The sequence below is a fragment of the Arvicola amphibius genome, chromosome 13 (genome assembly GCF_903992535.2).
Source record: "Arvicola amphibius chromosome 13, mArvAmp1.2, whole genome shotgun sequence".
NCBI lineage: Eukaryota > Metazoa > Chordata > Mammalia > Rodentia > Cricetidae > Arvicola > Arvicola amphibius.
The window spans coordinates 51504560-51531327 of NC_052059.1; the positions used below are offsets into that span (position 1 = coordinate 51504560).

General features: G+C 37.5%; 1 protein-coding gene across 3 annotated transcripts in view; it reads left to right on the forward strand.

The window, feature by feature from the left end:
- Positions 1 to 26768, forward strand: part of Ints6 (integrator complex subunit 6) — an 82664-nt gene that overhangs the window by 39087 nt on the left and 16809 nt on the right. For all 3 annotated transcript variants that reach the window (XM_038309895.1, XM_038309896.1, XM_038309897.2), the window contains 7 exons: positions 15879 to 16062; positions 18733 to 18858; positions 20381 to 20535; positions 21966 to 22118; positions 22563 to 22695; positions 23754 to 23848; positions 25117 to 25227. In XM_038309895.1, coding sequence (XP_038165823.1) covers positions 15879 to 16062; positions 18733 to 18858; positions 20381 to 20535; positions 21966 to 22118; positions 22563 to 22695; positions 23754 to 23848; positions 25117 to 25227 — 957 coding nt within the window. The remainder of the gene's footprint in view (positions 1 to 15878; positions 16063 to 18732; positions 18859 to 20380; positions 20536 to 21965; positions 22119 to 22562; positions 22696 to 23753; positions 23849 to 25116; positions 25228 to 26768) is intronic.

Sequence of the window (26768 nt, forward strand, 5' to 3'; positions counted from 1 at the left end):
ATGAGGAACAGTATTAAAGGGTTTTGTAGCATTAGGATGGTTGAGAACCACTGCTCTAGGGTTTTTTTTGTTTTTGTTTTTTTTTTTAAATTGGGTTAATGGTCTTTTTGAAAGAACAGTAACAAAAACAGAATTCTATTTTAAAGATATGTTTGATTGGGTAGTAGTCCCAGAAGTAGAGTGGCTCTGCTCCAAACTGTGCTAGTCTCAGTTGCTTCTCATTGGTGGATAGAAAAATGCCAAATGGGCTCATTTTACAAAACATCCTGCAACCAAGGTTTGACTTTTAAGAAAAGCAACAGACTTTGGAGATCAGGAGACTTATTTATATGAAGTTAACTCCAGATTTAACACAGTTCCCTATCAGCATTTGTCAGGAACTTCACAACTTACCTATACTAGTTATGTTATGACTTGGGTGGTGGGGGTTGATTAGTAGAAGGAGGAAAGAGATTGGTTAGACTTGGGGAGGAGCTGGCATCAAAGGAATAATAAAGATTATGCTTCAAAAGCTTGATTGTTTCTTTGTTTTCTTATATAATGGCTGTTCAAAGCTTACTCTTTTGCTTCAGGCTTAGAATTGGGTCAGATTTCTTATGCTTAGCAAATGGTTTATGGAGACTATACTCTGGGCTTAGGGTTAATTCTTACTATTGTGTTGGTGTTTGTGTTTCTTTCAAACATCCCTCCTCCCCTGTTCCCATTGTCAATGGACAGAGTTAGGAATTTTTTTTTATCTAAAAGGGAAAATAGGTTATATTAATACTTATATCCACTTCAAATTTAAGCTATTAAAATGCACTGGTTGAAGTGTTTATGTGTTAAAAACCGAGTGTTGAACCTGACTGTAACTAATTAGAGATCTAACTGTATTCTCTTTCAGTACAAAGTTTAAACTAGGCTGGGTTCAAACTCACAAAGATTCACTTCCTCTGTGTCCCAAGCGCTGGGATTAAAGGTGTGCGCCCATTAGTGTTCTTAACCTTTAGAATCAATATAGTGATTACAGCTTAAGGGTACTTCGATTTTAAAAAGTCCTTACTATCACTGAACAAAGATGAGATGTTTCTACTTCTTAGAGGGGTTTGGAAGTTGCCTTTAAAGGTAATCTGTGTGCCTTCAGAGAGGATTGCATGTAAGTGGGATGTAGCAGCTTATTAAGTCAGAAGAAATAACTGGGTAAGGGACTTTGCTAGGCCACAGTCTGAGTTATTTAAATCCCAGAGCTCACTGTTTTTCTGTCTTGAAAATCTCCAACTTTTTCCTTTTCAAATTGCTTTGTGTAATGTAAGGGCTTTGAATTTATGTTTAAATTGGGAATCAGGATTACTATGTCTTACAAGAAAGTTTGCTGAAGTTTTGATTGGGAATCCAGTTAGAACAGTTGGAGATGGGGTTGACATTTTGTCATTTTGATCCATTATTATTGCTTATTTCTCATATTTTCTACATCTTTTTCTGAATATATTTATAAGTTCAGTGTGTGAACTTGGCACATTTCTTATAAATTATAATTTTAAGTTCTGATTGTATTGCTAGTGTAGAAATATATAGTGGGTTTTATTCTGAGACCTTTATCCTGTGAGCTGCCCAAATTTACTTAGTGTATAGTAGCCTTTTCTGGAGTTTTTGGGAGCTGGTACACACAGAGCTGTGTCAGAACAGTTTTATAAGTTCTTCCCTTTTCACTATTTGTCTACCCTTTCTTTTCTCCCCTTAATGTACTTAATGACAAGGTGGGACTTGTCATTCCTGTCTTGTTTGTGATCTTGGGAGATCAGGTTAGAAATGAGTTAGTCTTTTCCTCTGCTAATAAGATGTTAGTTGCAGGTTTGTGTTTGTGAGGGTGGGGTGTGTGTACACCTGTGTTTTTGTTTTGTTTTGTTTTTTAAGACAGCCTTTTCCTGTAGCCCAAGCTGGTCTGAAACTCACTGTGTGACCCAGACTAGACTTAATTCAAAGTTGTCCTGCCATAGCCTTCCAAGTACCGCTGTGATTACCAGCTAGCACCACCATCTATACTTACTATATGCCAGGCTGGCACTGCTACAAACATTTCTGTCAGGTTGAGGCAGTTCTCTCTATTCATGGTTTGCTGAGATACAGTTCTTTGTTGTTGTTGTTGTTGTTAACATTTTGTTTTTAAAACTGTGAATAGATGTTGAGTTTTAAGGTAAATCATAACTTTTTAAATTCTGTCAATATGGTTACTTTATTAACTTGAATGTTAAATCAATTATTATTTATGCGTTTTATCACTCTGTTTTGTAAGTGAGGAAACAACAGTGGTGATGTAGTCAGGCAGTCAATAGTAACCAGAAAGCAAGTATGAGCTTGCCAAGTGTAAAACTAGTGTATTCCACACTGCAAACATCAGTGAGGTTCCAGACATGGGATAGGCATTTAGCACATTGGTTCTTTCAAAAACCTGCGTCAACTAGGACATGTAAACCAATCCCATGATGGGAAGATCTTCTTACCCCGGTCTCCTACCTTTCCGGTGATAATTACGACAATTATGTTTCTTTGTACAAAATATTACTTACTCGTTCCCTACCTACTTTCTGAAAGCTGGATGGGACTGGAAATTACTGACAGAAAATTGCAAGTTTCCGTGCACAAGAGTAGTGCATATCCAGTGCATATTCTCACAAAGGTATATGGTGACTAAGTGGTACTCGAACTGAATTTTTGCTTTAGGGCAAAACCTCATAATGATGAGAATTTTTAAATTGTTTTAAGTTTACCATTTTTTTAAAAAGACATTTCTTTATGTATATGAGTACTCTGTTTGCATCTGATTCCAGAAAGGGCATCAGATCTCATTATAGATGGTTATGAGCCACTATGTAGGTGCTGGGAATTGAACTCAGGACCTCTGAAATATCAGCCAGTGCTCTTACCCACTGAGCTTTCTCTCCAGTCCTAAGTTTATGATTTTTAACAGAACTTTTTGACTGAGTTTTATCGGAGAGGTGGTGATAAAAGTAAGCTTCCCTTCCTGTTCCATTTCCTTCCACAGAGGTTTAGATTTGCATTTCCAGTTGTTTGTTCTAATAAGGAGTTTGAAAACCTTTTCATTGTAGAACCTTTCAAATATGTACAAAAGAGCAGGAAATAAAATGAAATGGTGGACATCAGGAATTCTTGTCCAGTTTCAGTAATTATCTGTATTTTGCTGTGCAGCTTACATCTGTTTTCCTTTTTCTCACCCCAGCTTAAGTCAGAGCCCTAGCTAGCATGGTACACTCACTGTATTCTCTCTCTCTCTCTCTCTCTCTCTCTCTCTCTCTCTCTCTCTCGGGTATCTTATAAGCTTGAAGTCTTTTAGAAGTTTAACATAAAATTGGCTTCCTAGTTATCCTTAGAAAAATAACAAAAAGCAGATATGTTGGCATACTCCTGCAATCTCAGCATTCTGTATTGTAGATGGACTCAGCAGCGTCAAGGTAGAAAGGCCTGAGAGAACCATAGCCTGTTCTGCAGAGGGAAAGGAACTTTGAAAAAACTAACCAGTTATTACCTGGACCAACAAACATGGACCAATCAGTGTAAAGTCAGCTTAAATCTCCCAAGTTTCTGAGGTTAAACTCAAAGCTTTAAGTGGTATTATTACTGTAAGCATTATTTTGTATTGTAGTCTACATTTGAAAAAGAATATGAAATTATTCTAAGGTTAATCAGTTAGGAAACACACATACTAATAGTCTTTATAATTTCAGAATATACTTAAACTATAAGGTGTTTTTCAAAAGTCAAGATTGCAGACTGATACTCTACTTAGCTTTTTTTTTTTTTTTTTTTTTTAAGTGTATGGGTATTGCCTTCATGTATGTCTGCCCCATGTACTCAGAGGTCAGAAGAGAACATTAGATTTCTTAGAATTGCAGCTGTGGATGGCTGTGAGCCACTATGTTGGTCCTCTGCAAGGGCAGCCAGTGCTCTTAAACCACTGAGCTGTTTCTCAAGCCCAATGAACAATTAAGAAAAACCTTCTACCAGTTTAGAGAAGACTTAGATTCAAATATTCTGACACTCAGTCTGTAAAATTTTATATGGAAAAGGAGATAGATTTGCACCTTTATGGACAATCATATACTATTGTTGGGATTTTAAGGCACCATTATAATGATGATATGTGTGAACTGTGTGTTTAGAGGGTACAAGCATGTTAGCCATGATCCTGTGGAGTTCAGAGGATGGATTTTTGAAGTGTCAGTTCTTTTCTTTTATGTTTGTTTACCTGGTTTCTGAAGATCAAAGCTTGCAGGGTCAGGCTAGTGGGGACAGTACCCTCACCTATGTCATCTTGCTGCTCAGAGAATATTTTTATGTATGTTCAATCTTACATTTTGGCAAGCAAAGAAATACATTAAATTGCTGCTATTCCTTAAAGTCTTGAGTCATAGTTAATACATTTGTTAGGAGAGTTAAATAAAACAAGGAATATGATGGAGTTGTATTTACTATATGTGGGCTCATTCAGTAAATGGAGAATTGTTAGCCAGCTTACTGATTTTTTTGACAGCTTTCTGATTTAAAGGTTTATGATTTATTTCAAGCTGTTTCATGCTGGGTTCTGAATAGTTTGAAATATAGTTAATATGTATAGTTGCCCTTTTGTTTTGAGACAGGGTTTCCTCTGTGTGACCCTAGCTGTCCTGGAACTTGCCTGTAGACCAGGCTGACCTTAAACTCACAGAAATCCACCTGCCTCTGCCTCCTGAGTGCTGGGATTAAAGGTGTGCGCTGCCACTGCCCAGGCTGCAACTATACTCTTAAAACGTGGTGGCAGAGGCACTCTGTGAGGTTAAGGTCAGCATGGTATACAAGGTGAGTTCCAGGCAACTAGGATTGTTACATAGAGAAACTCTGTCTCAGGGAGGGAGAGAGGGAGGGAGGGAGGGAGGGACGAGAGAGAGAGAGAGAGAGAGAGAGAGAGAGAGAGAGAGAGAGAGAGAGAGGAGAGAGAGAGAGAGAGGAGAGAGAGGGGGGGGGAGAGGAGAGAATAGTCACACCAAAATCCCTACACGTGATTTGTATGTTACTGGAGATGTTTAGAGCTTGGCTTATAGTTTCTTAAGTCTTAAGTCATGATTCATATGGTGTGTTTTTGAATGTGTTAAGTAGTTCCTGCAATTTGTAGTAATATAGATATTAGGGTCATAGGACACATTATCAGGCTCTGTGTCATGCCTTCTCTGCCTTAGGTATCAGGTCTTTTTCTTTAGCAGTCATTCTTCTGCTACACCCTTTCTTTTCCCATTGCCACTAGTTTTTGTGGTCCTTTTCTTTCTCCTTCCTTCCTTCTCCTTCCTTTTTTTCCCCTATATTGAGAGTTAGACCTCAGGCCTCACATGTTAGACAAGTGTTAGTTCATTCCTTTTAATAAAACATTTGCTTATTTTTCAATTGTGTATGGCAGTGTGGGTATGTGCACATGAGTGCAGGTGCCTTAAGGAGGCCAGAATTGGATCCCTTGCAGCTAGAGTTACAGGTGGTTGTCAGCTGCCATACTGCTGAGCTACCTCTCCAACCTGTTTTTCTTCCCTCCCCTCCCTTCTCATTTCTTTTTTCTCTCCCTCTTTCTTCCTCTCCCTCCCTCTCCGTGTCTGTCCGTCTCCCTCCCTCCCTCTCTCCCTCCCTTCCTCCCTCCCCCCTCCCCCCCCCCCATTGAAGGAGGCTGCTTGTTTGTTTCCTGGCTGCCCAGACTCCAGAAATAATCACATAGAAACTGTTTGCAATACTGTTTGGCCAATAGTTTAAGCATATTTCTAGCTAACTCTTACATCTTAATTTAACCCATCTCCATTAATCTGTGCATCACCACGAGGTCGTGGCCTACCAGCAAAGTTTCAGTGTGTCTGTTTCCAGCTGAGGCTCCATGGCTTCTCCTTGACTCCACCCTTCTTCTTCTTCCCAGCATTCAGTTTAGTTTTCCCCACCTAAGTTCTATCCCATCAACAGGCCAAGGCAGTTTCTTTGTTAGCCAATGGTAGTCACAACATACAGAGGGGAATCCTACCCCCCCCCCAGTCCCTCTCCCTCCATCTTCCTCTCCCTCTCTCTCCCTTCCTTTCTTTTTTTGAGATGGGGTTTCTCTGTGTAACAGCCTTGGCTGTCCAGGAGCTCGCTTTGTAGGCCAGGCTGGCCTTGAACTAACAAAGATCCGCCTGCCTTTGTCTCCCTAGTCTTTAGAACTAAAAACCCTCCCAAGTGTGTGCTACTACCACCTTGTCCTGTTTTCCTTTCATTAAATCACATTTATTTATTTATCTATTTATTTACTTATTAATTTTGTATGTGGGATACATATGTGCCATGGTGTGTGTGTGTGTGTGTGTGTGTGTGCGTGCGCGCGCAGAGGTTGTTTTGTGAGAGTTATTTCTTCTACCCTGTGGGTTTTGGGGATTAGGCTTAGTTGCAAGCATCTTTGTCTACTGAGCCTTCCCTCTTGCTTGCCTACTTTTCATGACTGCTTTTAATCTGCCACATGTTGGCAGGATTTCTCTAAAGTATGCCTTTTGTGTATATCATCCTACTCACACTATCTCTGCTTTCCATGTCCAGTAGATTCCTCAATGCTTCACAGTTTACCCAGTCACATAAAATCCTTCATTTTCATTCAGACATATTTATTGAATAGCCTACATGATCTAGATACACTAGAGTCTGAGCATAGAATGGAGAGCAAAAGCAAACAGGAGTCTTTTTTGGGTGTGGAGAAGACAAAAATTATTATTATTAAAAAATAATTGTGTAAATGAAAGTAAATTTGTATTCATCATTTTTTTCTTACCAAAGGGAGGAATATAGAATGGTATCCAGCTCACTGGAAGAGTGCTTATTTAGTATGTATGTGGAACTGGGCTCATCTAACCCTGGGAACAAATGGGGGTAGAGTATGGAGGAATATGCTAGGAGATCCTGCTAGTGAGCACTTTAGATCTGGTCATTGAGGCCATGGTTGTTAGTATCTGATGACAAACCCCCAATTTTAAAAAATGTTTAGGAAGTTAAATCAGTAGAATTCACTGTCAAAGATTATGTTTAACACTTTTAAAGGGGCACTAAAATGGCTTTGTAGATGATAATGATAATGATAATTCATTTCCTGGCCTAGAGAATATTATAAGACTTACAGATGAAGAAAAATCATGAATTAAGTTTAGAATGTTTGGATTTTGAGGCATCTCAAAATCATTTATGAATGAATATTGCCAGGCAGTGGTGGCAAGCTCCTTTAATCCTAACCCTCAGGCAGTTGGTAGGTGCATCTCTGAGTTTGAGTTCAACCTGGTCTACATAGCAAGTTCTAGGACAGCCTACACAGAGAAACTCTGTCTTGAAAAAAGAAACAGCAACAACATAAAAGTGAATGTCATATAGAGAAGACTTTGATATTCTGCAGAGAGAATTTGGCTGGGCATATTCAAGTTGACTATGATCTAGACTTAGATAGTAATTAAACCTGTGAGTAGGTGGGTTAGGGCTGAGTGTAAACTGACTTGGACCCAAGCATAAGCTTGCAGATCTTTCACATTTCAAGCCTAGGTATTAGGGTTTGAGGAAGGGTTGAGGGTGAGCCTAGAAGATAGGAGCAGCCAGAGAAGCAGGGAAGCCATGAAAATACTAAAGTGTGACAGAGTTAGAGGGAATGGTGGGGGCGGGGAGGGGGCAGCCGGGGGACGGACAGACGGATGAGGACTTCACATGCTCTTTTGAAGGCAAATAGGAAATCTCAATATTTGTAACTATAGTTATTGTTTGATGCGTAGCATATTATCTTGAAACTTAATGGGCTTAAAACAACTTATTTCTTTGGGTTATGTGAGCTGGCTTGCGTTCATATCTGGACTTTTGGTGCTGCCTAGCAGCTAAGGTACCTGGCTGCTTTTTTTTTTTTTTTTTTTTTTTTTTTTTTTTTGCTAGGGCTAGTAACACAATACCAAAAACTAGGATCATTTCAAGAACAACAACAAAAAATGTATAATTCTCTGTTCTGAACTCAAGAAATCCAAAATATAAGGTTGGTGGGGAAAGTTGCTTCAGGAAGCTGTATTCCTTGCATGGTCTTTACTCTAATGTGACTCTAGGACTATAAAGCATTAGGTCCTACCTTTGTAGCTTCATGCTAACTAAATATAATTTTAAGGACCCTATTGACAAATGTCACACTGTAGTTCAGCATGGGATAGTACTTTAATGTGTAAATTTTGAGGGGCATAATCCAATTCATAATGTTAGGATTTAATGTTTGGCACTGTAAACAAGAAGTAGTAGCCAAGACTTTCAGGGTTTCATTCTTCTTCTAGGTTTTTCCAAAAAGTAAATGACATAAAGCCGAAACAAATTCGTGCTCTGAGAAAAACCTGGCTGCTTTTTTCCTGGAGTTTCTTTGTCCCTGTCTTAACAGTAATCCAGTTCAAGTTTCTTTACATGGTTTCCACTTCCCACAAGGATGAAATAAGCCTCTCAAGGCTTTATAAGACTTAGTTCAAAATATTTTGACCACACCATGCATGCTTTTACCACAGCAACTCAGAAAGAGTGGTTAAGAATTGGGTGGACTGGGAGATAACTAGAAGAAAAGTACCTATTTCTTATATATTATCTTCTCTGTGCTTGACTTGCACTGCTGATTTCCCTAATGTTAAACTGTTGTTTCCTTCTTCCTTTACTAAAATCCTGCCTGTTTATTTGTAAACCACTTGTTGAGGTCTACTTGAATATTGTGGTGCTTGTTTTTATTCTTCTCTTTCCTTTTCTCCCCCTCTTCCTCTTCCTACCCTCTTACCCCACTCCCTTCTCTCCCTCCCTCCTGCTTTTCTCCCTTCTGCTTCTCTTTCTTTGTGGCTTCCTTCCCTTTCTCTGTGTCCCCTCCTCTTTTGGAGGTCTTAAGGTTTTACTCCATAACCCAGGCCGATCTTGAAGTTATGGTAATCCTTCTCTTTTAGCTTTTTGCCTGGATTTTAGGTTTGAGCCACTGTGCCAGACTTAAAGGTGTTCTTAAAAGTCTCCAGTCTCTTTTTTTGTTCTTTCCCCATCTATTCTAAAGTTGCTTTTAATTGTGTGTGTGTGTGTGTGTGTGTGTGTGTGTGTGTGTGTGTGTGTGTGTGAGAATGTGTGAGAGAATGTGTGCATGCTTGGGGACTAGTGTTTCTCCTCTGTCTCTAATAACTACCCTCACTCTTTGTCACCTTCCCATCTCCATGCAGTTGTAAATTTTCAGTAAGCTTTTCATTCTTTACTCTTTGTTGGGAAGTCTTTCTCTATTTTCCCATAGATAATTAATTACTCTGTTGTACCTTGTTCATACATTTATGATTATACATGCAATAGTTATTTACTTGTATGATCGTGAAGGTAAGAAATTATAATGTGTAATATATTTACCTTTTTACTAAATAACCTGAGTCACAACTTGGTTTATGATCTCAATTCCTTTCCAAAAAGGTCTCACCAGATAACTATTAGATCTTATTTCACCTTTGATACTCTGCCAGGCTCATTGGAGAAACTATAAAAAGAAAGTATGGTTTGGTGTGTTGGGTAAAAAAAAAATTACAAGAAATGATATATAGTCATTCTTTTCTATATCTCTATTAAAGTAAGAATTTATGAGGTTGTGTTCTGTGTGGGTCTAAATGGAATTATGTCTTGACATAGTAAATTTTCATTGTGAATGCTAAACAGGAAGAAATAGTTGCCATGGTATCTGCACAGGCAATATTTGTATCTACCCTGTCTGTGTTCCAGGTGTTGGGCAGATTTTGTAGTTCATTACTTTATCCTTTATGTCTGGAAATGGGACTACCTGGTTTTATAATCCACCACACTTTTATTGTTTGATTTCTTTTTTAAAACTATGTAGCCCTGACTAGCAGGGAACTCACTGTGTAGACCAGGCTGACCTTGAGCTCACAGATATCTGTCTACCTCTGTTTCCTGATTAAAGGCATTTACCACATGCCCAGCTTCATCACACTTATTATATGGAAGCTATTTGTGTCTCTGTTTGTATGGTGTTGCATTAGACGTAGCAGTTTCTGTTGGCAGGACACTAAAAGGTGCTTACTCACTGGTTTACGACTCTTCTGCAGTGTTTTCTTCAGAATTTCATTTGATGATGTAATGGGGTTGAGGGAGAAACAGTTGTCCTCTGGACCCTCACTAAACTAGTAAGATAGGCCGCCAAGTAAACAAGGCCGTTAAAGCTCACGTGGGAAGGGCATACACTTGGAATTAACTTTCACAATAGAGCTGGTCAGTAGAGCATGCCAGAGAAGATACAGGGTCCTGTATGTTTGTGCAGACTATGGTGTGCTCCTCATCTGAGAACCATTTGAGTTACAACTAGGAGATGTCTGTCTGCTCAGATGCCAGAGTTAGAGATGGCTGAAAAATAATTTACCTTCTTTTACTGTTTTCTGTCTTCTGTTTATTTCTATTATTCTGCAATTTAAAATGTAAATAATATGTAAGCATTCTGGTTGAGATTTTATATGTTTTCCATAAAAAGTGAAACAGCTAAAATCTATCTACCACATGGCAGCTTACAGTCATCCAGAACTCCAGTTCCAAGGGATCTGATAATCTTCTGACCTCTGCAGGCACACACGTAATGTAAGACTACTTTTATGTAAACAAACCCTCATTTACAGTAATATAAAATAAATCTTTAAAAAGAATCTTAAAAACTAATGTTTTTACATTTGTTTATTTGGCTTTTAATATCCTGATATGTGCCTGTCCCATAAATAATTAAATAAACTGAAGTTGAATTTTTAGTTCACTTTTAGCAAGGTCACAGATAACTAGTATCCAAGCCATTGTCAAACGTAAGACCATCAGGAATGGAGAGATAAGCCAGTAAAATGCTTGCTTTGCAAGGGATGGGGACCTGAGTTTGGACATTGTTGTGATTTATTTAAACATGCTGTGAAGAGAAGTCACGCCATGCAACAAGGCTCACATTGATTTATCGGAAGAGGAGAAAAAAGAGGCAGGGAAGGGGCCAGAGACCCGTTCCAGGAAACAAGAGTGGTGGGAGAGAGAGGGAGATGGGAGGTAAAGGGGAGCATAGCGAATGTTCATAGCAGTTGTGCTCCTAGTGGCTGCAGCTGAGGAAGTATCCTGTCAGGACTCTAAGGGCAGGCAGGTCAGTACAGATACCTGAATACTAACAGGCATGGCTACAAGGTTGACCTTAGGCTGAGGCTGTAGAGACAGGGGAGCTGGCTGACCCAGTTAGTCTAAGCCAGGTTAAAGCTGCTGGTACTGTGATTTAAAATTTTCTTCTTTCTGTTTGTTAGCTTAATTTAAACACATCTAAGAAAGAGATTCCTAAAGGATCATGAGTTCTTTCCTCACACACTAAGCTTTCTTAATGTTGGAACCATTTTTTTATTTCATCTTTAAATCACCCAAACCTAAATTTGCCTAATGTTTATTTGGTAGCTACATTGGGGAAAAAAATGAGTGCATTTGCACATACTTTTTAGTTAGCTGATCAAATAGAAATCTTTTTAGGGTTATCTAATCTACTGTCTATTTCATTGAAGCACGTGAAGTTTTGTCTTTGCTTTTTATAAAAACAATGACATTATTTTTAAGAAGAATGGATACCTGCCTGAATACTTATTGGTTTCCATAGTTACGGCAGTGTGCTACAGTAGTTTGGATAAGAATAAGTAATATAAACAGTTTGCCATATTTACTTAATTGTATTCTTTTTGTTGTGAACTTGAGCACAGTGAAGAGAACACTGCAGCTATGAGTGGAGTCTTTATTTTCTTACATAATGCCATTTTTGTGCTTCTTGTACAGTTTTCTGGTCCATATTGTCCTATACTACATATATATTTTGGAATACAGGAAGTGACACTTGTTTGCTTTAATGCTATATAGATATGGTTTTCTGTTCAAATCATTTACATTTTGCCATTTCCTCATAAGAATATACTTGATTACAGGTACAACCACTTAACATAGAAAAACGGCTGTGTTGAAATGAAACAATGAAAGGATGGTTTTTATATAATGAGAACTGTGTCAAGTAGATAGCCATATCTCTTAAAACACAGCACGATCAATTCTAGTTGCATTCTGGTTTAATTCTAAATATTAAGTTCTAAAGTAATTTTAGAAAAAAAATCTTCATGATTTTTATAAGGACAATAAAAAGTACTAATTGTGAAAGAAAAAATAGGAACTTTATCAAATGATGCTGCTGCTGAACTAATGAAAGTGGTCACAGAGTAGAAGATATTTGCAGCACCTATATCCAGAACAATACTGGTGTCTGGAATATTGCAACCCTTGAAATCCGTTCCAGAAAAACAAACAAATCAATAAACAAACCTCCAAGACTTTAATAGTCACATCACAAAAAGAGTACATTGAAACGACCAGTTGATGTGGGATTCCCCTCTGTATGCTGTGATTACCATTTATGAATAAAGAAAACTGTCTTGAGCCCATGATAGGGCAGAACTTAGGTCGACAGGGAAAACTAAACTGAATGCTGGGAGAAAGAAGGGCGGAGTAAGAGAGAAGCCATGTAGCCCCACCAGACACAGATGCTGGAACTTCACCCAGTAAGCCACTGCCAAGTGGCGATAACAAAGATTAATGGAAATGGGTTAAATTAAGATGTCAGAGTTAGCCAATAAGAAGTTAGAGCTAATGGGACAAGCAGTGATTTAATTAATACAATTTCTGTGTGATTATTTTGTTTCCGGGCGCTCGGGAAACTAACAGGTAGCCTCCTCTAACAAGCAATGATTGAATGAAAAGATAAATCACCTTCTATGATCTCAGAAAAATTGAAACTACACACACACTAAAATAGCTAATGAAAGACAGTTTACACTAAGCTTTGGTGAAACATTGCTTTTCATACATTGCTTATAGGACTCTAATTTAGTACCACTACTAGGAACATTTCTTTTCTCTTTGGAGGTAGAATGCTTCTGTATTGTCTTGGCTGGTCTCACATTTGGGAATCCTCCTGCATTAAGCTTTTCTGAGTGGACTTACAGGTGTACTAACTTTCAAATTTTTTTATGATGAAGGTCATTATTTTTTTTTTGCCTTCTGACTGAACAGTATGTGCCCATCACAAAGACTTTCTATTATACCGAATTTCAACAAAAGTGGATAAATCACAACATTCATACAGTGTAGCAGTGGGAATGATTTATAGCCAACTGCAAAACGTTAAGAAACTTAACCTATAGTATTGAGTATTAGGTCATGTTATATTTGAAAATTTACCAAATTGTACATATATATGTTCTTTTATATAGTAGGTTATATTCTAAAAAGTACTATTTTGAGATCTCTTCATGCTAAATCTTTGAGATTTGAATTACTCTTTAACTGTGGTATAAATGAACAACAGACCACAGTTTTGTATATTGATTGTCTTATGGGACTTAACTATAGGTGGTTTTTAAATTTTTTTTTTTTTTGGTTTCAGATAATACCATTGTATGAAAGTTTGAGGAAATTGAACCTAGGGTCTCATGCATGCTAAACACCACTGATTATACACACTAATATTTTTTGTCCAAACTTTTTATAAAAATGACGATGTCTCTGGGTGGTGGCATTTGTGTGGTTTGTACTTATCTTCAGTTCTGCCAAATGACATCATTGTCCTCCAGATGGCCAGATATTTGCCAGCTCACCAGCAGTGTGGGAGCATTCTTACAAGCTTTGTATTCTTATTATTTTTGCTGATCTTATAAGTATGAAATAGCATTTCTAGATATTTCAATTTGTATTATCTGGTAACTAGTATACTTTATCCTCTTTACACATGTTGTTAGCCACTTGAATTTCCACATGAGTACTTTTCTATTTTTTAATTTTAGGAAGTATTCATTTTCATTGCATATTTTTATGATGATCTGTTTTGTGTTTTTCTTGATTTATGTGCATTTTTAAAAAAATTCTGAAAGTCTGTATATTCATGAGGATTCTTCCCCTTAGTTACTAATGCTAACTAGGATTTCAGCTCTTTTAGGTTGAATAATGAATGTAGTTTTCTCAGGTTTTTTTTCCCTGTTCCTGTTTGGCAGCCATTTTTTTTATTCAAATGTTCCCATGCCCCAGGAGATGAGAAGTTGGTGATACTTGGGGAGTGAATAAGAAATGCAACAGCACATGAGTGAAAAGTGAACAGTTTTATAAAATTGAAATAACCATGTGTAAAATACTTCAAAATATTCTCATGACTTTTTTTCTTAATGAGAAGTACATTTTAGACTTCTCATTGTATAAACAAAGGCAGGTTGTTTGATGTTGTCAGTGCTGCAGGTGTTTATCATTGCTTGAGTTGTGTATCAGGTGTTCCGGTAGAGCCTCTTCTGGCCCTGAATGCTTGAGGTCCTGTGCCTCCTCTCAGAGCATTGAATTAACAATTGAAAACTTATTCAGCCAGTGTCTTTTTAATTAGTGCTTTTAAAAGTAAATCTGTTTATTTACTTATCTGTGTGTGTGAAATTTTACACTGAGATCTCTGAAATTGATTAAGTTGGGGTCTTCTGTCAATTCTATCCTGATTTAAGACTTGAGTTTCTATACTGATTTAACAATCCCTTTAAAATGCTTGATTTCTATTCTAGGACATGTGCCGCACACTTGTGAGGGTTGTACTACACCAGTACTTCCCATCCAAGGGCTCGCGCTAGTAGACTGGGCTTTAAGACTGCTAGACACAATGATTAGTCAAGTTTTTTGTTAGCTTTGTTTTTAAAATTTCTTCTAAAAATTATTTATTTTTATGTGTATGGGTGTTTGGCCTGCATATAAGCCTGTGCACCATGTACATGCCTTGGTGCCCTTGAAGGCCAGAAAGATCCCTGACTTGAGTTACAAGCAGTTGCAAAATGCCATGGGGTTGCTGGGAATCAAATCTAGGTCCTCTGAAAGAGAACAGTACTTTTAACCTCTGAGCCATCTCTAGTCCTCTTAAGGTTTATTCTTGTTTTTAATTATGGTATGAGTGTGTGTGTGTGTGTGTGTGTGTGTGTGAGAGAGAGAGAGAGAGAGAGAGAGAGAGAGAGAGAGAGAGAGAGAGAGAGAGAGAGAGAGAGAGAGAGTTGGTATATACCTAAAGAGGCCAGAGGTGTTGGATTTCCTGGAATCTGAATTAGAAGTAGTTGTGAGTACCCCAATTATGGAGGCTGGGAGCCAAATGTGAGTCCTCTGCTGAGCCATTACAGTAATACAGACTATGTCTTTCAGTTTAAGATGTTTATAGTTAAGTAGTGTGTGTTACTAGGTAAATCTGAAGCTTTTACTTCTGAAACTTGGTTTTGTTTTTTTTTTTTGTTTTGTTTTGTTTTTTTTTGTTTGTTTTTTTTGGTTTTTCGAGACAGGGTTTCTCTGCAGCTTTTTTAGAGCCTGTCCTGGAACTAGCTCTTGTAGACCAGGCTGGCCTCGAACTCAGAGATCCGCCTGCCTCTGCCTCCCGAGTGCTGGGATTAAAGGCGTGCGCCACCACCGCCCGGCTGAAACTTGGTTTTTTAGAGTGATAAGAGACTCAAGTGCAGTTTTGATGTGTTTTTAAAGTTGATTTAAAATACAATGTGGGTGGTTGGAGAAATGGTTTAAAAAGAGCACTGATTGCTCTTCCAGAAGACTGAGGTTGAATTCCCAGCTCCCATGGGACAGCTTCCAATCATCTCTAAGTCCAGTTCTAGAGGATCTGATGCCCTTCCTGGTTTCCACGAGCACCAGGCATTCGCATGGTAAACCAGACATACATACAAGCAAAGTACCTATACATATACAATAATAAAATAATCTTTAAAAATTAAAATAAAAAGACTGTGGAGAACTTACTATATTTTCTTCATTACTTTCAGCTTCATTTACCTCTTAATTCTCCTTTGCCTGGAAGTGAATTGACCAAGGAACCTTTTCGTTGGGATCAGAGACTATTTGCTTTAGTATTGCGGTTGCCTGGCACCATGTCAGTAGAATCAGAACAGTTGACAGGTGTGCCTTTGGATGATTCTGCCATCACACCAATGTGTGAAGTGACAGGAGGTAAGATTTTTGCTGGTTGTAATTCAGGGGTTTAAAACAGTTTTTCTGAATGTGCTAAAATGTACATATCAAAATTTGCATGTCTTTTTTTAAAAAAAAAATCCACAGACCTGTAGTTTTAAAACTGTATGTGTTGAGGATGGTGTGTATTCTTGACAAGTCAATAGTTGTATTTATTGTTAGATTTCATGAATGCTAATTTTTCTTTTTGGTTTTTCGAGACAGGGTTTCCCTGTAGTTTCTAGAGCCTGTCCTGGAGCTAGCTCTTGTAGACCAGGCTGGCCTCGAACTCAGAGATGCGCCTGCCTCTGCCTCCCGAGTGCTGGGATTAAAGGCGTGCGCTACCACCGCCCGGCTGAATGCTAAATTTTTTATATTTAATGTAGCAAATGGTGTAACAAATCTGAAGTTGTTAAACAAGTTGTCTACAAAGAACACCAGTAATTTTGCTAACATAGTGGTGGTGTATAACTTTAATTCCAACACTGAGGAGACATAGGCAGGTGAATCTCTTGAGTTCCTGACCAGCTAGGGTTGACTACATAATGAATCCCTGTCTTAGGATAGAAATGTTGTGGATAGCCATTAATTATTAATTGAATAGAAAATATAAACAAGTTGTCATCTAAATGTGAAAACTGTTAAAGATTTTTACAGAAGTTAGAATAAATGAATATTTTTTTTCTCTTTTTTGAGACAGGGTTTTTCTGTAGTTTTGGAGCCTGTCCTGGAACTCACTCTGTAGCCCAGGATGGCCTTGAACTCACAGAGATCCACTTGCCTCTGCCTCCTGAGTGCTGGGATTAAAAGTGTGCACCACCACCATCTGGCTTAATAAATCATTTTACAAATAAAATTCTATTGATCTGAAATTAGTTAAAGAGAAAAAGCAACTTTTTTTTTGGTTTTTCGAGACAGGGTTTCTCTGCAGCTTTTTTTTTTTTTTTTTTTTTTTTTTTTTTTTTTTTTTTTTTAAGAGCCTGTCCTGGAACTAGCTCTTGTAGACCAGGCTGGCCTCGAACTCAGAGAGATCCGCCTGCCTCTGCCTCCCGAGTGCTGGGATTAAAGGCGTGCGCCACCACCGCCCGGCAAAAGCAACTTTTTTTATCCTTACAAACTAAGCCTTATTCTGTGTAATGTTCCTCTTTATGATTATTGTTTAGGTCAGATCTTCTTTCTTGTAGTGTTTGATAATTTCTACCAAATTATTATATTTTTATACCAAATTTTTATACCAAAGTATAAAAATCTCTAGAATCAGTTATTTTAACTTGGGAAGTGAAATATATTATTGTACATCTTCAAGTCATGCATGACCTGGAGTCAGCTGAGCACCTGAGCACAACAATAAAGAGTCAAAGGGACAAAGAAAGTTACCTATTTAATCTAGAAAAATTTGTAAGCAGTTTTTCATAAGTGCCTTTATCTTTTGAGTAATATGTGTGTTGGGTGTTTTTAATTTGCTGTCATCCCCAAACCTACTGCACAAGTGACTAGGAGCCCTGTAGCTCATCTCTCCAACTCCGGACAAATGAAACACCTGGGAATCACCCTTGGTTCTTCCTTGGATCAGAGTATTTCCTGCCTCCTCTAGATCTGGCAACCTTGACACACTAAAGCATTATGGTCCCTTATTGGTCCCGCTGCTTCCCTTTTCTACTGTACAATAAACTATCTCATGGAAAAGCTGATCTGAGCTTGGTGGTGGTAGCACATGCCACGCATGTATACACACGTGCACTCGGGTGGAAGGAAGATCTCTGAGTTTTAGGCCAGTCTGCCCTACAAAGTGAGTTCCAGGACAGCCAAGGCCACAGAGAAAAACCCTGTCTCGAAAAAGAAAAAAAAAAAGCTGATCTGTAAAGAAATCTGACCTCCCACCCTATAAAATGACTTTCCATATTTGACAAATAGGCAATACTTATTATGGCCTGGAAGACACTTAGTCAATATTATGTCCCCCCACATGTCTCTCTAAATCTAGCACTCCTCCACATGTAAGCTCACAGCACATGCTGCCAAATGCATGTAGTATGTCTTTTTCTGTACTACTACTTCTCCTTCCAGATCTTCTTGTGGTTCATTCTGTTTTACAGGTTCCTGGTTCAAGTGTAACCTTCTCAGAAGAAACTAAAAAAAAAAAAAAAAAAAAAAAAAACCAAAAACTCATTCTCAACCCCATTACTACTATCTATACATTAAAATAAAAATGCAAAATACTTAAAATCTGTCAGACCATTTGAATTATTATCATCTCCCTTGTACTTAGCATTTGTTTTAGCGACAACAACTTTTATTAAACAAGAATAAGGGTTTTAGAAATTTCATTACTGCTAGGTGTGTGTATGTATGTCTGTTAATGATAAATTATATTGGCTAACAGAGATAACAGAGCTTTATAAAGGTAGATAGGTACTTGACTTTCTCTTTGTGAGTTGCTCAGCCCAGGGTTTCTCTATGTTCCATATACCTATAGTTAGAAGAAAATACTTATATACTCGCCTACAATGAGATTATTGGTTAGAAATAATAAGTTTTGTTTATTCTTCCTTAAAATTGGGAAATACTTAACCTTTACATTGAATTTCTATTAATGTTGTCAGAAACCTACTGTAGTTCTTCCAGGAAGTAGGCTTCTTACAACTAGTTGCTTCATTCTTTTTGTCTCAGGCCGCTCATACTCTGTGTGTTCTCCAAGAATGCTTAATCAGTGTCTGGAATCCTTGGTGCAGAAAGTACAAAGTGGAGTGGTAATAAACTTTGAGAAGGCAGGACCAGATCCTTCTCCTGTAGAAGGTATTGTTGTATTTTCTTACAGTCATTCTGAGTTTGATTTTATGAATTAATAGAACTAGACAGCTCCCCCAATGTGTGTGTGTGTGTGTGTGTGTGTGTGTATGTGTATTGGTCTTATGATCAACAAGAGCAGCTTGTGTGTGGTGCAGCACACTTTAAATCCAAGCATCTGGAGGCAGAGAGGGGTAGATCTCTTGAGTTCAAGGCTAGTGCTACATAGAGAGATCCTATCTCAAAATAAAATTTAAAGATTAACAAAACCAGTTTTCATGGGTACGCAATTGCTATTGGTACAGAAAGGAAGACAGTAAGAATATCAGTATAAACTGGTGGTTTAGGAGCATCACCTTTTCTATAATAAAGATTGTTGTCTGAAGTTTTAGAGAACCAAACAGCTTTTTAAGTGTCTATGTAGACAAACAAACTCATATTTTCTTTTTACTTTAAGATCATTGACTTTAGTATATTTGCTTTTCCTATGCTTGGAAATTGTTCAACGTGAGATGCTTATTCAGTTCCTTAGCTGCTTTTTTTTCTGAGCATAGGACATAATGGTTTATGTGGGCACCAAAATGAGGAGCCAACCTTTGCTGTTTGGTTGGTTCTTTTAAGAATCCTGCCCTGTTCCACCTGACTTTATTCTCAGTTTGGCGTCCATAAACTATGTATAAAAGTCGGTGGATTGAGGGCTTACATAGATCCCATGGCAATTGTCCATAGCTTCAGAATTGGAATGTATCAGTGGCACTTTGCAAAGTTAATAGGAACACTCAAAGATGATACAGAGAGGGACCAGGTGACAGGAAGTCTAGTGAATCAGTGGGTGTATCAAGTTTATATAACAATAAATTTTAAAGGATATTAGAACATATTTTTTTTTACAATTATTTTTAATGTTTGGTTTAGGCCTAAGTCTAAACTGGGTAAAATGTTAATTGAATTATTGAAGAGAATTTCTGTTTTGCTAGAATTATTCTAGATTGAAGGTAATTTAACTAGTTTTCTTTTGCCATGATTAGCCTTTAATTCTAAAGTTGTTTTGCCTTTTAACTGTGTATGTGGTGGATTAAGGATTAAACCCATGATAGATAGGTGGTCCACCATTAGTAATACTTAGATGCTATTTACTATGTGCCTGTTACTGTTTTGACAATGAATATACAGGGATAAAGAATGCAAAGTGGATATTTACCTTTATCATCTGGCAGGGAAAGCATGTAGTTTATCAAACTCACTGTGAGATTAGTTTTACGTATTTTCATTGGGTGAGAAAAAGGTAAAATCTTTGGGCGGGTGAACTCCCATTTGAAACGGGTAGATTTTACTGGCTAGTGAACTGAAGTCTAGTTTAATTGTTAAGCAGTCACGGCATTCTCCTACTTAAGAAATAGAGGAAAATTCATAAATCAACAGACCCCAGAATGCTTTTTATTGAGTATTAATGATGTAATTTAATTTCTGTTTTTGTCCCCTAATGTTGTGTTTTTTTTTTTTTTTTGTTGTTCTAACTTTTTTGTTATAGACGGGCAGCCAGATATATCAAGACCTTTTGGATCTCAGCCTTGGCATAGCTGTCACAAACTCATATATGTCAGACCAAATCCTAAAACCGGAGTTCCTATAGGCCACTGGCCTGTTCCAGAGTCTTTTTGGCCGGATCAGAATTCTCCAACACTAGTAAGTGCCAGAGAGACCATGACTACTTAATGACTACCATTTAGATGGTAATAACCCCAGATGACTATATTGTGGAACTCCTTGTGTTTGAGAGACGGTCCTGCTGTGCAGCTCAGCCTTTCTCAAGCTAACTCTGAGAAGCACAGTGTGATTTTAAGTCCAGTTGTTATTAAAGGTGTGGCTTACCTACAGAAATTAGACAAAGTGCTATGAGCCATTATTTACTTATCCATATGGTATTACGAAGCAACAGAAAAAAGGTAACTTGTTTCATTTGGAATTTAATACTATCTTAGCTTTTATTGATACTTGAATACTGAATTATAAATGTATTAAGATTTTCTTACTTGTATTTGTAATTTTTTGTTTGTTTGATTGATTTTTTTTTTTTCCTGAGACAGGGTTTCTTTGTATAACCTTGGTTGTCCTAGAACTAGCTCTGTAGATCAGGGTGGCCTCAAACTCACAGAGATCAGCCTGCCTCTGCACTGTTATTTTATCTAAGTCTTTGACAGGTAAAATGGCTAGGTTATTAGAAGAAGGCTTGTAGTTTGGAGAGAAATTAGATATATCTGAAGACTGTGTAAAGAGTCAGAATAATCCAGTAGACAACTGTAGACATAAGAGAAATGAGATGATTTTAATCCTAAAGATAGATTTGGGAGCTATGAGAGTATAGGTAGTCTGAAGCCAACGGAGTCCTTTCCAACAATGAAATCTCAAATTATAGCTCATACATTTTTCCTGACTAGTGAGGTTTTTATGAAGGGGTCTATATTAAGAGATAAAGAAGTTAGTATCTTGTCTTTTTAAGTGTTTTTTTTTTTTTATGCCTCTAGGATAGAGATCTTCAAAATAAGGTGTAAGGTACCTTAGAAATGAATATACCAATGAAATAACCTGCCAGAGGAATCCATTGAGGAATAAAAAAAAAAAAAACCAAAAAAAGAACTTATAAAAAGGCTCATGTCTTTTATTACATATACATTTTATTATATATTTATATCAATCGTTTGTAAATATTGTCTGAATATTAAACATTTAGAAATTAATCAAGAAGTGTAGTTAACTTGGAAGTTACTGCTCTATATAATTAATTGCCATAAATGAAGACTGTACATTTATTCTTTCTTGGATATAAAAATAGTGAATGCCTTTTAATTCTAAATTAGTTGAATCCTTTTTATTCTAAATTTTGTATTTATGATAAAGCTGAGTTTTAAACAAATAGATTTGCAATTTATAAAGTTTGATGTTTTTCTTTTTCTTGGGGATATTACATACTTTAAACATTGGTTTGTTTTCCCAGTGTAATGGTATTTCTAGTAAATCAAACTTAAACTGAGAAAGTAAACTGATAAGAGAAAGTTACTTAAGATGTTTTGATTTCTGGTATTTTGTGTAAATAGTAATGAGATTTTCCCCTTTAGCCACCTCGTACGTCTCATCCTGTAGTGAAATTTTCATGTACAGACTGTGAACCGATGGTTATTGACAAACTGCCTTTTGACAAGTATGAATTGGAACCTTCACCACTGACTCAGTTTATTCTAGAAAGGAAATCTCCTCAAACATGTTGGCAGGTAAGCTGAAAACTAGTGAATAAAAAGTTTAGGTGAGGTGTTTCTTCTCTTTTTTGGGGGGTTGGGTACTGGAGAGGTAGGACAGTCAGTAATGTATTTCCTGTAAAAGCACAAAGACCTGGTAATCCAGATTTTGGATTCCCAGCACCTGTGTAAAAAGCCAGACACAACAGCTTATATGCACATTGGGGAGAAGATTTGGGATCCATTGGCTGCATAGTTTGGCTGAAATGTGAGCTCTAGATTCAATAAGAGACCATGTCTCAAAGAATAGAACAGAACAATTGAGGAAGACACCAGGGTCAACCTCTGGCTTCCACACATACCTGCACATACATATATATGTATACATGTACACGCAAGCTAAACTGAATCAATCCATAGTTTGCATAACATTCACTGAAGGCTTATTGAATATGGATTTTAACTTTTCTTTTTAAACAGGTATATGTGAGCAATAGTGCAAAGTATAATGAACTTGGTCATCCCTTTGGTTACTTGAAAGCTAGTACAGCACTTAATTGTGTCAACTTATTTGTGATGCCTTACAATTACCCAGTCCTCCTTCCTCTCTTAGGTAAGTCATTCTTGTTATGTGCTCTTCCATAATGCTGAGGAATAGCCCTCTCTACTTATCTCTGGAAATTAATGAGACTGCTAAGTATACGTAAGAGCATTTTAATTATAATCTGCTTGTGTTTTTGATAAGTTGAAAGTCATTGTAAAAATTTTAGTAATTTTTTTATAAAGGTACTACTATATCTAAAAGTTTTAAAATGAAATATCCTAACTTTCTACAAGTTAAGATTTCTTACAAGTGTTACTTTCTGGTGTACGTTTTCTGCTTAATGCACAAAACATGTTATATTCATTAAAATCTGAGTACATGCTCTAAGAATTTATCCAGCTTTTCATTTGGAAAACAGTTTTGTGTGTGTGTGGAAGTGACAGGTCGTCCTCGGGTGTTACTGTTCAAGCAGCCATCCACGAGTGGTTGTTGGGTTGTTTAAATTTATGTTTAACTTTGTGTAAGAACACGTGATCATGTGCTCATATGTGCTGTTGTACATGTTTGGCAGTCAGGACTTGTGGGAATTGGTTCTCTTCTTTCACCATGTGGGTGCTGAGGATCAAACTTGGGTTGTTAGGCCTTGTTGCTGTTGTTTTAACTCACTGAGCCATCTTATCAGCCCTGAAAATACTTTTATAATGAAGGAATTAGTTTTGACATCAGAAAGCTCAGTGTTTGTTTTCAGATTCAATCTGGCTGTCATTTTTGAGGAGTGCCTGGAAACATTCCTTCCACAAAACATCAGATTTCAAAGTTGTAGCAAGGGATTAGTAGGTATTTTTTAGTAGGAACTATTGTACATACTAGATTTTTCTAACAGGACATAAGATTTTTTTCCTTGTGTTTTTCCTGATTCTACTTCATTAATGTGTATATTTTAGACCATAATTAACACCATTTCACCTTTAAAATCGAATTACAAACAAAAACCCTAGAGCTAGGTTTCCTGCTCTTAATTTTGTTAAGATTTTCTGGTGTTGCTGCCTCAGTAGTAACAAAACAGGCTTGAGAGAAGCTTTGACTAGATCAGTGAGTGATGCTGCTCTGCTGTTGACTGTTCCCAGATGACCTGTTCAAAGTGCACAAAGCAAAGCCAACACTGAAGTGGAGACAGTCCTTTGAAAGTTATTTGAAGACAATGCCTCCGTACTATCTCGGGGTAAGAATAATATTGTTAAAGTAGACCTTGACGTTTACAGTTTATTGTTGGTATTATAACCAACATTATAATTCATCACTGTAAATGACATGAAAATTGAATATACAGATAACATATTATGAGTGAAGTGATGTAGATTTAGTGGTTTATAGAATAATAGTGGTTATGTGAGTACTGTATAACAAAGGCCAGGTACTGGCCTAGGTGTGATGTCTGTGTTAATGGTGTTTACTCCTTACAGTCATTCTGTGAGGTAGAAATGAGGTAAAGGTCAGGAACTGAAGGTAAAGTGGTCATTCCTAGGATTTTCTGTTTATACCTAGTCTTTCCAAGTGGTCTCTAGTCTCACCAGAAGATTAATAACTTGATTTTATGATTGTAAAAGTTAAATTGCTTGTCCTGTCAGAGTAAGAAGGAAGGGATTTGTAGATATTTTGACTCAACTATCTTTCACAGCAGTCTGTAAGACTTAACCGGAGCTCCATGAGCAGTAAATAGGAGCTCTGGGACTCGACTTCCGGAGACAGCAAAGCTACTGCTCTTTCCATGTCACTGGTCGTCTTCTGTCTGTGTCTCATCTGCGTGTACTAGGGTGTTTGATGGTGATATTTTACTGTATAAGGTAACTCGGAAAAGTGACTCTAAAAATTCCTTCTTACTCCTGAAGGTTTTTACTGTTGTATATGTGTTTTAAAATTTTTATTCTGTGTATTTTCTTTCTTTCCTCTTTAGAGCTTGTTTGCTTTTTCAGCTCAGCTAATGATAGAAATAGTGAGGGTCAACACCTATTGATAGCTTACTGTATGCCAGATGCTTTTATAAGACTTTCCGTGTATTAATTCACCAAATTCCAGTATAACTTGATCAAGGTAGATGTTACTGTTCTTCTGAAAGTGAGAGCTAAATCAGGAAAGGAGGGCGTACTAGTTCAGCTGGTGTGTTCAGCTCTAATCCAGCTGCTTACCTCAGGTAGCAGTCAGACTGACTGACCTCAAGGTGCATCTGCTCCTGTCTTCCACATGAGTATCTCCCCATGTACTGAGAACTTCAAGACTTCATTCTTGAAATGCCCTGAAATGGATTACTATGCTTCTAATTCATGTTAACTCTCTTAAGTTGCTTTTCATGCTACTGATAAACATTTTAATGAAATACAAATAATGACTATATTATGTTCAGTGCAATTTGGGGTGAGTTTTAAAAAGTCAGTATATAGCCCATTTGGAACAAACTTGACATTGCCTACTGTTTCCTCCTCTTTTCTGTAGCCTCTGAAGAAAGCTGTTAGAATGATGGGAGCACCTAATCTGATAGCAGACAGTATGGAGTACGGACTCAGCTACAGTGTCATTTCATACCTCAAAAAACTGAGTCAGCAGGTAATGTCGGAAAGCGGACGTGAGCATTAAGAATTTGACTGGTAGCTAACTGTAACACCCGATTCTGTGTTACCTCCTGGGTACAGTTCGCGCGCCACTGTACCATATGCAAGTTGGGCCTGGAGAGTGAAAGAACACACAAAGAGACCTGGGTCATTCAAAAGGAGATCAGCCGAATGCCGTTTATTTAACCTTGGGGGAATCCTTATATACCTCGCTGCTGCACAAGGATTTCCACCCAGGCAGGTGGGAAATTACCACACCAAAGATGGAGTAAACAATGCCCTACAGCTAATCACCAGGCGGGGCAGAGGGAGCACAGGAACAAACAGGATGCTTAGTTAGCTGACCAGAAACTGTCCTCAAGATGAGCCCCAGGAACAAGGGTAGGCCCCGGGCCCTACAGCTAACTGGGCAGTGGTGGTGTAAGCCTTTCATCCCAGCACTCAGGAGGCAGAGGCAGACAGATCTCTGTGAGTCTGAGGCCAGCCTGGTCTACAGAGTGAGTTCCAGGGCAGTTACATAGAGAAACCCTGTCTCAGAAAAAAGAAAAAGAATTTGACTGATAGCTAAGATGGTAGTTAATAGTAGTATTTGAGAACTCTTGTTGTGGTGCTGGGGTCAAATACACAGGTTTTCACATGGCAGGCAAACATTTTACCACTGAGCTAATACCCTTGTCCAACACTTTCTTACTTTCATTTGAGGCAAGTTAATACACACCAGACTAGAATTTGGGAATCCTCTTGCTTCAATCTCTTGTAGCTATGACTGCAGGTGTACTACCACACCATAGCTAACAGACTACAAGCAAGTTCTTGCTGGTTTTAAATTTTTTAATAATTCTCATTTTATGAATATGGCTTAATTTCTATATATGATGATTGTCGGTTTTTTAAAGATTTATTTATTATGTATAGTGTTCTGCCTGCATGCATGTCTGCAGATCAGAAGAAGGTGCCAGATCTCATTACATTTGGTTGTGAGTCACCATGTAGTTGCTGGGAATTGAACTCAGGACCTCTGGAAGAGTAGCCAGTGTTCCTAACTGCTGAGCCATCTCTCCAGCCCAGGGTTTTTGTTGTTGTTGTTTGTTTTGAATTTATCTTAGAATGATCTTTCTCTTAGGAAAAGGAATACCAATTTATTTTGCTTTGTGTTTTAAAACCTGTATGTTTGGGAACTGTTTCTTTGGAATTGTTTGTGAAAACTATGGGATTTTGTTTTTCCTGCTATAATAAGTTCTATGAATGGATACTGCGAATATCAAGTAGTAGGCACTTCCATTCAAATTGTAAATGTTTTTTAAAAAATTTTCCTAGTACTTTAAACATCTCTTTGAAACTTAGAAGGAATTAAACTGCGGCTAAAGTCAGCATCAGTGTCTGTCACATGGTAAATATGTAGTCACAACGTCTTCAAGCAGTTGTCTTATTTCTTATTGGCTCTGAATTGGGAATGTTTTCTTTCATGAAACATTTACTTCATGGTTTATGTGTGATGGGTATTTTAATTAAATAAAATAAAACTTGAAGGAATGT